Here is a 12679-nt window from a genome sequence, read left to right on the forward strand (position 1 = left end):
GGGGGTGAGAGGACCATGCATACCAGGATAGGGAGTGGTGAGAGGACCATGCATACCAGGATAAGGGGGGTGAGAGGACCATGCATACCAGGATAGGGGGGTGAGAGGACCATGCATACCAGGATTGGGGGGTGAGGGGGCCATGCATACCAGGATTAGGGGGGTGAGGGGACTATGCATACCACGAAAGGGGGGTGAGGGGACCATGCATACCACGAAAAGGGGGGTGAGGGGACCATGTACACCAGGATTGTGGGCGAGGGGACCATGCATACCAGGATTGGGGGACGAGAGGACCATGCATACCAGGATAGGGGGGTGAGAGGACCATGCATATTAGGATTGGGGGGCGAGGGGACCATGCATACCACGAAAAGGGGGGTGAGGGGACCATGTACACCAGGATTGGGGGCGAGGGGACCATGCATACCAGGACTGGGGGGTGAGAGGACCATGCATACGAGGATTGGGGATGAGGGGGCCATGCATACCAGGATAGGGGGGATGAGGGACCATGCATACCAGGATGAGGAATGGGGTGCCATGCTTACCAGGATTACCAAGCATGCTCATATAAGACATTATTGGAGCACGTTCGCTCATCTCTATTAGGGTTGTAGTATGCATTCAGTTGCTCCTTCGGAGCTTATGTCCAAAACCCTCAAAATGGAATTCAGGCGTACACACTGACAAGGCTATTGACTATAATGATACAGACAGAATCACTGTGCACTCTGTCAGACATAACTTTCAGTGGTCACCAAGACGTAGTTGACTGCGTCTTGGTGTATGCCTCAATTAGGTGTATATGGACATCTGAACATAGCCTTACTTTTTTTCAAATGTTTTGCACCTTTTTCATCTTTAAGGGTGTGTGCACACATTGCGGATTCTGCTGAGGATTTTTCCGCACAGATTTGTCTAAATCCGCAGGTCAAATGACCTGTGGTTTATCTGCAGATTAGCCTGCGGTTTTGCCCTGCGATTTGACATCTGTCATGAAGCAGGTGCCAAACCGCTACGGAATCCGCACAAAGAACTGACATGCTGCAGGTTTAAATCAGCGCGGAAAAATCCGCAACGTGTGCACTGCGTTTTTCTATTTACATAGACTAAAATGGTACTGTACAACGCAGCAGGAACTGCTGCGGAACCCCAGTGCCAAATCTGCTGCGGATCCGCAGGGCCAAATCTGCTGTGGATCCGCAGGGCCAAATCCGCAACGTGTGCACACACCCTAAAGAAGCTCAAAAGCGTGAACATATGAACAAGTCGTTATGACATAGAATTAAATATGCTCATTCTTTTGATTGTTTTTACAATTGATTGCTGCATTTTCCAGCGCCAAAACAAGGCAGAATAAGACGGTGTGAACATGCTTCTTTTGTCCGCTCTTCTTTCTTTACTTTTATTTGCCATGTTTTCCCTTTTTTATTCCCTTTTTTTTCATTTACACTTTAGTTTTTTTACTGTTTCATTACAGACCAGAACTCTGATGACCTGTCCTCTGTTTTTTTCGTCAATTAACCTTTCTACTGCCTGATTTGAGAAGTTAGAAGATTAAGTGCTCAGCAGAGCTTTCAGAATAAGAAATTAAGGAATTGTAGGAGGGGTGTGAACGGGTTTCTCAACCGTAAATTTAAAAGTAGTTTAGAAAAAGGTTGGGGAGTTAGAAAAAGATTAACAAATGCTAAGTTCAGCTTCCAGGAAGCGGTCCAAGTGCACTCTAAACTAGTTCCTTACATAATCTCCATGTGAAAGACACTGCCAAACTTCAGAGCGAGCGTGCAGCATGTCTCACCAACTTCTCTCCCGAGCTCTGGTTTCCATAAACTGGCTCTCTGAGGCCTTGAAAACCTACAAGCCGGGAGCAACCCTACGCATCCTGGATGCTTCCTTCTACTACCCGCCTATCAGAGATGGACGCAAGGAGTATGAAGAAAAACATATACCAGGAGCTTTATATTTTGACATCGATGAATGCAAAGAGAAGACATCTCCATATGAAGTGATGATCCCCAGCGAATCTTACTTTTCGAAATACGTCGGCGATCTTGGCATCAACAACGATACCCACGTCGTAATTTATGACGCTGATCAAGTGGGTGTTTACTACGCCGCAAGGGCCTGGTGGATGTTTAGGGTTTTTGGGCACAGTAAGGTGTCTGTTCTGGATGGGGGCTTCAGAAATTGGGTAAAGCAAGGCCTTCCTGTGACTTCTGAAGTGGAGAAGCCAAAACTTGAGTCTTTTCGAGCAATTCTGAACCCTTCTCTGGTTAAATCCTACGAGGATATTCAGAGGAACAAGAACACAAAAGAATTCCAGCTGGTAGACTCACGTCCTGAGGGCCGATATCTGGGGACGGAGCCAGAACCTGGAGAAGGTGAGACTTAAAATATAATTATTATTTTACTTTTTTCCTTTAAAAAAGGACGTACTGAGTAGATACAGATAGAAACATAAAGGATAAAGTGGTGTGGCTCGTTTAATGGGGTTAGCTCAGGACAGGAGATATCTGCATAGTTATCTGTGTTGCTCAATTGACAGACATTTTTAGAAAAATGAAGCTGTGTATAAGTGATAACTATGTATACAGCCGCAATCCAAGATTAACCCCTAAAGGATATGATGACACTGACATTATTTTGTGCAGACCTCCTGCACCACCCCCCCCCCAAAAAAAAAAATTTAAAAAAAACTTTTTTTTATTCAGGCAGATTCTGCATGAAAAAATGCTGCAAAAAAAATGGGCAAATGTCAAAACGACATTGCTGTGCACATGTTCTGTTTTATGTCATTTTTTAACCGCTCTAGGGATTTGGAAACCCTGAAGACTAGAGGTTAAAAGAAGTAACGTGTTCATTCTTCGGGAGACTTCCTTTTGAAGCCATCCAATCTATCATAGAAGATATAGAAAAAAATGCAGGCTTTTTCCTGATGTGGCTTCGTAGGGAAAAAAAAAATCTCCAGAGGTCCCCATGCTGTTAAATTAATGACGTTGTGTGCACATAGAATTTGGCTTTACACATACTGAGTTTCACTAAGGCCATGTGCACACGATGCATTTTTCCTGCAGATCCGCAGCGGATTTTACCGCGCAGAAACGCTGCAGATCCACAAAGTGATTTACAGTACAATGTAAATCAATGCAAAAAAAACCCGCAGTGCAGACGCTGCGTTTTTTTCCGCACGGTTTTTGTGCGGTACAAAAAATGCAGCATGTCACTTCTTTTGTGCGGTTTTCCACCTGCTCCATTCTCCAAATCTGCAGGGGGAAAACCGCAGTGGAAAACTGCACAAAAACCGCAATAAAAAAGAAATCTGCAGGAAAAATGCAGGTCATTTGACCTGCGGATTTCTTCAAATCTGCGCGGAAAAATCCGCAGGAGGAAAATTTACGTGTGCATTTAGCCTAAGAGTTTTTGGAGCTGAAACTTTCCAAATCCTCATCAGTAACTGAAAACTCCTCAAAAAGTGGAAGGTGTGCACCAAACACTCAGAAATAAAGACTGTGTGCAGTTTGTCTGCAACAAGCCTCCAATTGATTTCAATCAGAAAACGGGCCTTGATTGCGCCTTCCTTTTTTTCCTTGTTAGAAAACTTTTTCTATTAAGTCTTCAGTGAACTTTCTGTGGCGCCCCCAGGGGGTATGGTCGCCACACTGGCTTTGCCTTCCTCCAGGGGAGGGTAATGCCAGGCTTGGAAGCAGTGATGGGTCTCTCCAGCAGTTAACCTATTGCATGCAACACAGTTCCACTCCAGGCCATCAGGGGGAACTCTGAACCAGGATTAAGGGGAGGAGTGCTCTCTGAGGGCCAAGAGGAAGGAGTGGTCAGTTAGTTCGAGGAGGTCCACGTTTGCAGGGAAGTGGAGGTTGAGCTCCGGGTGGAGAGCTCCCTCACTGCAAGAGCGCAAGAACTGGAGCCTGGTCTCCACGGTGGTACGGATACTAACGGTCCTGCCACAGATACCAGAGGAGTAGGTGGCTGTAATTGCCCTGCTCCCACCTAAGACTTGAGGGCACAACAGCAGCTTGGATAGAGAGCCAGGACTCAAGAGATGAGTCCCCGAGAGGGGCTACAGCTGTCTGCCGTGCAAGTGAGGTTCTTGAGAACATTCGTCAGAAGGCATTTCAGAGTAACTAAGTACTGGAGTGCTTCACACCACAAAGCGCTAGAAAGGAGACTGCACAGCCTTCTGCTGAGAGAGAATCCTGATCTGCTTCCAGGCTAACCTGCTCCCATGCCATCTGTAATCAGGACCCTGGACTGCATATACTCAGTAAAGGTACAGAAACTGCAACCGCTGTGTCTTGTCTGTTCCCTACGCTTCCGGCACTGCTACATCCCCATGCCGGCTACATCTACACTGCCCTGGGTCTACAGCTCCACCTGTGGGGAGCTACACCATCTTTGCTGCACCACATCATCAGTCCCAGCGGATCTGTATGCAGCGTTGGCCTAACACCATACTTGCCAAACACCACGGGTGGCGTCACAAACTATTCTACCATTAACTACATCTCCTCATTGCTTGGGCGCCCAGGGCCACGGACCGGGTCACCGCTGCTGTGACACATCCCCCTGACACTGGCCTGGTACTGAGTACCCCACGGCCCTGGGAGGGCGACCCATTTCCATCTGTAAGTTGCAGGAAAAGAAGGGGTTTTTTTTTATCTCGAATGTCCGGTTACCACTGATGTACTAAAGCTCAGGCCACTAATGTTAGCAATTTGTGGCAGTGACTGGCTCCATGTGCTCGTCCTCATCACGGATGTGTGCAGGAGCTGCCTGCTATTGACATGCACTAGCCTAGACTGTAAAACGACGGTCTGTGTTAAAAAACGCAGATGTGCATAAGCAGACAGATTATTATTAGTGATGAGCGAGTATACTCGTTGCACGGGTTTTCCCGAGCATGCTCGGATGTCCTCACAGTATTTTGGCGTGCTCGGAGATTTAGTTTTCCTCATCTCATCTGTATGATTTGCGACTGCTAGACAGCTTGAATACATGTGTGGCATGCCTGTTTGTTAGGGAATTCCCACATGTATTCAGCCTGTATACAAGTCGCAAATCATGCAGCTGAGACGACGAAAACTAAATCTCCGAGCACGCCAAAATACTCGAAGGACACCCGAGCATGCTCGGGAAAACCGGAGCAATGAGTATACTCGCTCATCACTAATTATTATTATTGGATCAGAGTGTGGGGCATTGAGTACACTGCCCGAGAATACGGCCTTCTATACCCAGCCTACGGGCAGAATTGGGTCTATTATTCACTGCTCAAAAAAATAAAGGGAACACTTAACAGAATATAGCGCCAAGTAAATCAAACTTCTGTGAAATCAAACTGTCCACTTATGAAGCAACACTGATTGACAATCAATTTCACATGCTGTTGTGCAAATGGAATAGACAACAGATGGAAATTAGTGGCAATTATCAAGACACCCTCAATAAAGGAGTGGTTGTGCAGGTGGGGACCACAGACCTCATCTCAGCACCAATGCTCTCTGGCTAGAGGCACTACTAGGAGACGTGGAGGGGGCCGTAGGAGGGCAACAACCCAGCAGCAGGTCCGCTACCTCCGCCTTTGTGCAAGGAGGAACAGGAGGAGCACTGCCAGAGCCCTGCAAAATGACCTCCAGCAGGCCACAAATGTGCATGTGTCTGCACAAATGGTTAGAAACGGTTATTTTTTTGAGCAGTGTATATAGTATGAGTCGATATTCTCGAATAACAAGATGGAGAAAAAAAAAATTCTCCATCTTTTCCATTCTGTCAGTACGTGTAGATCAGACAGCACTCAGGTCTCATGCGAGTGCAGTCCAATGTTTTCCACACACTCATTGACTTGCATGACTGAGCGCAATCTAAGTATCAGATCAAACTCGCACACGTTGCGATTTTATTTTTTTTTCTCTCGGACAGAGTAAAAAAAATCAGACATGTGTACGGCCCCATAGAATAACATTGGTCTGAGTGCAATTCTGTGTTTTGTCAGATCACTCTGGCCGAAAATACAGCCATCTGCACGAGCCCTTAGTCACATTGATAAATGGTGCATTTGCCTTGGAAAACCCACAAAAAACATAATTTAAGTGGATGTGAGTTTAGAAAGTCAATGGATAAGAACGTATTTTTAGCTTAAAAAAGTGGATGTTTTATTTATTCAGCTTCTTTCATGCAAAGAAGTCACTGAGGCAAATTTTCATTTGCTGACACTTTTGCAATCAATAGGGCTGTTCCCTTGTTCAAAGATGTTGATCTACCACACCCTGTAATTTTTGGCAGTGAAATTTTTATTAACTCTTTTTAGTCAAAGTTAGAATTTTTTTCCGTTAGCTTCTTAAAGGGAACCTGTCACCAGATTTTTCTCTGGTGACAGGTTAGATTCCTTAAGGAATTAGATTCTTAGATTCCCTTTAAGGAAACTAATATACAGTATAACTAAAAAAAATTCAGACTATCTACATTAAATAATCAGAATATCACACATTGCGCTCGCTGTTTTGAAATCTCAATTGTTTAGCAAGAGCAAACCGTCTGTACATGCTCAGCAGTGTATGGATTCCCACGCATGCTTCATTGCAGTAGACTTGTCCATACAAGTTATCATCTCGTGACTTTAAACAGTGTTGAGCGATTATTGTGCATTTACATGGCTGTAATATGCCCTACTATTAGTATTATTCACATAGAGGGAGAGAGCTGTGTGTGTCTATAATATATATACAGTACAGTGCAAAAGTTTTAGGCTGGTGTGGGATAAATGCTGCAAAAATGCTTTAAAAATAAAAGTATTAATTGATAAAAAGAAATTAACTTAAAAAGTAAAGTGAATGAGAAAAGAGAAATCTAAATCAATAGATGGTGTGACCGCCCTTTGCCTTCAAAACACTATCAGTTCTACCAGATACACTTGCACAAAGTTGGAGATTTTGTATGATTACAGTGAGGTGTATGAGTAACTACAGGTGATAATGTTACTATTGTACATAGGTTGAAACACAATCTTTAACAAAAACAAAAGCAGCTTTGTAGGAGGAGGTGAGGAACAGCCAAGCCCTGCTACAAAGGTGAGGTTGTGGAAGACAGGTTCATGTCACAGGTCATAAACCAGGGCAAGACTGAGCAGAGCAACAAGTTACCAGGTAATTATACTGCATCAGCAAGGTCTCTTCCAGGCAAATCAGAATGGGTCATCAAGAGGTGCTCTTTTGAAGAAGCGCCATAAAATGGGCAACAATGAGGACCGTAGATATATTGGTCAGTTAAGAAAACTTAGTGCAGGAGATGAAAGAAGTATTGTGCTTACTTCCCTTTGAAATTGGAAGATGTTAAACAGTGCCATCAACTCAGAACTGGCAGCAACCAGCGGGGACCCAGGTACACCCATCATCCGATTAGAGAAATCGAAATGAAAAAATTTTGAGCAAAAAACAGGATTTGAACAATTGCAAGCAACTCAGCTGTGCACAAAAGCATAGGAAGTGGACTGCAGAAAAATGGCAGCAGGTGCTCTCGAATGATGAATCAAATTGCGAACCTCCTAAAGCGTTAGCTCAGTACTGTATACCGTATATATATTTTTTAAGTGTTTAGATATATTCCTTAAAGAAGTGGCCATTTTGTCAGGACATCTTGTTAGTGTAAGGCTTCATTCAGACATCGATTTGTCACACACCTATTCAGTCAGTGTTTTTCACAAATGCAACACTCACCCACTATAGTCTATGGCGCTGTTCACATGACCATGGTTTTCAAGTGTGTATTTAACCCCTCCGTGATGTGGCCAATTTCTGTTTTAATTTTTTCCTCCCCTTCTTCCCAGAGCCAAAACTTTTCTATTTTTCATTTTACCACATAGTGAGAGAAATTGTGAAAAAAATACAATTCTGACATTTTTTTTTAGGAACTGTTTTTACGGTGTACAATTGTGTTGTAAAAATGACCTCATAATGTGATTCTTCTCAACAATATGATTCCGGCAATACCCAACACATTCAGTTTTTTATTTTAGTGGTGGGAAAAAAAATCAGAGGTGTGCAAAAATAAAAATTTTTGGTTGTTAACATTTTCCGAGACATGTAACGTTTTCATTTTTTGGTCGATGGAGCTGTGTGATGGCTTATTTTTTGAGTGGTGAGATGACATTTTTATTTATACCACTTTAGGACAGATGTGAATTTTTGATCACTTGTTATATCGTTTTTTTGTGGAATTACTACAGCCAAAACAACGTAATTTCGGTGCTGTTTATTTTATTTCCGTTTACAGTACTTATAGATCGGGTTAACTATTATATTTTGATCTGACTTTTCTGAATGCACGGATACCAAATATGTGTATTTTTTTAAAATTATATCTGTATTTTCAATTATGAAAATTTGACCTTTTATGTCACTTTTTTCATATTTTTTTAAAACCTTTTTTTTTTTTTTAACTTTTTCATTGTTTTTTTAGTCCCCTTAGGGAACTTGAAGCGGCAAACCACAGGGTGGGTTACAAAGGAGGTCTGTAATCACATGAGGTCTTCAATAGACCCCCCGGCTGTCGTAGTAAGGCTGGGGTCAGACTTGCGAGAAACTCGGACAAGTCTCGCACGTCAATACCCGGCTCTGCCGCCGGCACTCGGATCGAAGCATTCAGTTGCATAGAAAGACATGCAGCTGAACGCACCGATCCGAGTGCTGACGGCAGTGGTGGGTATTGACATGCGAGCCTCCTCCAAGTTTCTCATCAGTCTGACCCTGGCCTAGCCCGCAATCACTTCATGAGCGTGTCGAGCGGCGCATAGAATTGACGCACACCCATGCTAGCGTGTGTTAAATGCAGCTATCAGAGATTGGCGGTGGCATTTCATAGGTTAACAATCGCGGGCAGCACTCGACTCCACCTGTGATTGGTAGAGGGAGACACAGCCATCAATTGCCAATTGTTTTTCAGCCACTTTTAAAAAGGACATTTTCACCAAATTTTGTCTTATAAACTGTACATTCGTGCACATAGTAGTAGGAATTTGAATATGAAAACATTTTTTTTTCTCCACTCCATGGTGGACATACACAGCAACAAAAGTATTGGCACCTAATGTGTTTATTTCTTTATCGTTCTACTGTTTCCTACTTATGGACGCTGCCTTTTTATGATTACAAAGCGTCACAGTGGGATGAACGAAAGTAATCGCCCTGTTAAATGCTAAAAAAATGAACACATTGGGCGCCAGTAATTTCAGTGCCCTCCACAATGGAGTGGAGAAAAAATAAAAATTATATCTGATATTCCTGCTACAATGTGATCTTGGAAGAAGGAGAGGAAAGAAAGGAAAATCTGGGTAGCCCTCCTGATCTAATAATAAGGGTGCACACTGCACCACACATACCTGTGTGACTGGCGACCTATACAATCCTCATCTTTGTGCAGTTATAAAACTAAGCATTCCCCCCTCCATGTATTGTTAGGTGTGTGAGTGCTTGTTTCATCAGTATTCTGCACCTGTGCAGCCTGTCTTATGACACGATTCTGGTGCGCTCCATCTAAATGCTGCTGTCAGTGATTGACAGCGTCATTTAACAAGTTAACAGCCGCAGGTGGATTGCGATTCCACCTGCTGTTGTTAAAAGCACATGACAGCTGATCAGATCAGCTGTGATGTGCCAGGAAAGATGCGGGCTCAGTGCCGGAGCCCGCACCACAAGCAGGTTTCATAGTTCTCCAAACTCACTGTCTCTTTATTCTTTACAGTAATATTCCCCGGGCATATTCCTGGATCCTTGAACCTCCCATTTACAAGTTTCTTGACTGAAGAAGGATTTGAGAAAACTCCAGAAGAAATGAAGCAACTTTTTAAAGAAAAAGGAATTGATCTGACAAAGCCATTGACTATAACTTGCCGACGTGGTGTCACTGCGTGCCAGCTGGTATTGGCTTCATTTATTTTGGGCAAGGAAGATACTGCTGTGTATGATGGGTCATGGTTTGAATGGTTCCACCGGGCTAAACCAGAAGATAGAGTTACTCAATGGAAGGATGAGAAGTGACACTATAACAATGTACTATTACCATGACTTTCACATGGTCTTTGAGTACAAATCAGTATAACTATAGTAAAGGAATGGTAAACTGATGTAAGGGGAATTTTTCAGCAGATTTTTCTATGTAATCTGAGAGCAGCATGATGTAGGGCAGAGAGCCTGATTGCAGCGATGTTTCACTTACTCGACTGGGTTTTTGTTTAAAAAAATCATTACTTTATCAGTAAGAGTATAATATCACCTTTATGGTAGCCCAAGTAAAAAAGAAGGGGGCACCATACAATGGTATATCAGTTAAAATATCATGCCTCCAGAAGAAGCAGTGCGAAACGCGTGTCGGGGCAGAGGGACGTCTAGGGATCTCCACCAGCTGCTACTGGTAGGTACTAGAGGCTAGTGCCCTTAAACTTTTTTCACCCCTTTACAATCATTAGCGCCATTATGAGGATTCATAGGGAGCTAGCTGCACACCAGTCACCTTAAGCTATTGCTAAATATGCCTGAGGGTATTTTATTGTATTAGGAGGATAGGATGGATGCTTGCTTTCCCAATACTGGTTTCTGTGCGTAATTTTGTATAATGGCTTTTGTGTTCATTTCACATATGTATTCTGTAGTGGTTTTTCCCATGGAGTCTTAAGTCCCTCTTCTATTTGGTCTAGCCCCTTTCTTTTTATTACTTGGTCTGTTTTGATTAATAAAGAATGATATTTTAACTGATATACACTTGAATGGTGCCCCCTTCTTTTTTACTTGGGTTACCATAAAGGTGATATTGTTGTACTGTGGTATATTATCCTCTATTAAGGATGTATACATTTATTTGGGCGAATTTCTGTGATTATTTTATCAGTAGGAGATTAGGTGTCTCTTTCCTCCTAATCAATGGCTCTGTGTAACCCCGTCACCACTACTGATTGGCAGCTTTCTACCTATGCACAATGTACAAAGAAAGCTACCAATCAGTGGTGAGGGCAGGGTTATAGAGAGCTCCGCATTCTGAGTACTACTATATCAGAGAAAACAGTGATAGATAGTGTATGAAAATGTTAGCACACAGCCCAGCAAGTGACACATTGCTGGAATCAGGGTCTCAGCCCCTACATTATTCAGCTTTGATATTGCATGGCAAAAGCTTTGTGCATATTCCCTTTAAAGAAGATTTCTAACCAAATCTTTAGTAAATCAAACGTTTGAGAATTTGACAAGGTTCAACCACAGGAGATGCAGCCACGTCGTTTTTGATTGCTAAATGTAAAATTACAATTTGAGTGGAGATCAATAAATCAATACATTGGTCTGTAGGGGAAAGCTTTTAGGTAATGGTCAGTTCTCTGGTGTTGGAAATATTTGAGGTGCTTCATACCTACGTGTATCTGTCCTTGAATGCTTAGAAGTGACATGAATAAATGCATGCTAACTATTTAAGCGCCTGAGTGTTTTCATATATTGTACAATATACTTGCATTTAGCTAATAACGGAAATAATATTAATATTGTACGGACTGGGCATTGACTCAGCACAGTACTGCGGAAGGGTCACTAAGCCACTTACAGTAATTAAAAGGCTTGCCTCCTGAAGATGGCCCCGTTCTACATGCCCTATGAGCATATGGCCTCATAGACGGGGGGGATGTAGAGCGGAGAACCTCTAACAAAGCCTGTATCTCTTCTGGCACACCCGGCCTGTTTTCCATGGTTAGCTATTTAGTTGTTGGCTCTCGTTTTAATGGAAATTAAATGGAGCATAACTTAGCAAGATGTCCATTTTCTCAATATAGTTTGTTGCACATTCCCTATACAATCTACACACAACGTCTGCTGTCTCCAAGGCTCCTATATTCCAAAACATTTCTGTAAGATTTCATCATCTTTTTTTCTGAAATATCTTTGCTATTGTAATGAAAAAGAATAGAAAATTGTTTATCTTTATTTGTCCTCCGATAATATAACCTTACAAATGCTTACCAATGCTTTTATGACATATGTTATGGCTGTATTCATTGTCATTTTACTGTATATACAGAGCTACTACATGAATATAAACTTTAAAAATGTTAGGTACTTAGCACTTTTTTATCAAAGAGTGCAAAAGCCATACAACCACGTCAAGGTGACCTTTAAATATGGAAGGTCCCTAACTAGTGCTCTGATAACTTGTTATCCAAGCATGCTCGGGTGTTATCCTAGTATCTTGGGCGTAGTTGGATAATATATTTGAGTCTGCATGTTTTTTTTACAGCGGTAGACAGCTGCAACAAATGCAGGGATTGCCAAACAAACAGGCAATCCCTCCATTTGTTTCGACTGTCTACTGCGGCAAAACAGGCAGCTGCAGAGACTCGATTATATTACGTGAACATGACCAAAATACTCGGATAACATCCGAGCATGCTTGGATAATATGTTATCCGAGCACGTTCGCTCATCACCATCCCTAACCACTATATGTCCTAGCTCTCCATGTGCCAAACCAGATTCATGTGAATGAGGTTTAAAGAGTAAACCAGACATACCTCGCAATTAAAACCTTATTTGGGAAAGGTTGGCGCCTAATGACACCTGGTTAGGAACATGGAGAGGTGGAACACATAACGGTTAGGGACCAACCCTAGTAAAAGGTCACCTTGAAGTGG

General features: G+C 42.7%; 1 protein-coding gene across 1 annotated transcript; it reads left to right on the plus strand.

The window, feature by feature from the left end:
* Window positions 1–1690: 1690 nt before the first annotated feature.
* Window positions 1691–11466, plus strand: LOC141088315 (thiosulfate sulfurtransferase-like). Its single transcript, XM_073574354.1, has 2 exons — window positions 1691–2384; window positions 9754–11466. The coding sequence occupies exons 1-2, from the start codon at window positions 1793–1795 to the stop codon at window positions 10047–10049; spliced, it is 888 nt and encodes a 295-aa protein (XP_073430455.1). The 5' UTR covers window positions 1691–1792; the 3' UTR covers window positions 10050–11466.
* The last annotated feature ends 1213 nt before the right edge of the window (window positions 11467–12679 follow it).

Source organism: Dendrobates tinctorius, unplaced genomic scaffold (genome assembly GCF_039654945.1).
Source record: "Dendrobates tinctorius isolate UK_male_01 unplaced genomic scaffold, ASM3965494v1 ptg000038l, whole genome shotgun sequence".
NCBI classification, from domain to species: Eukaryota; Metazoa; Chordata; class Amphibia; order Anura; family Dendrobatidae; genus Dendrobates; species Dendrobates tinctorius.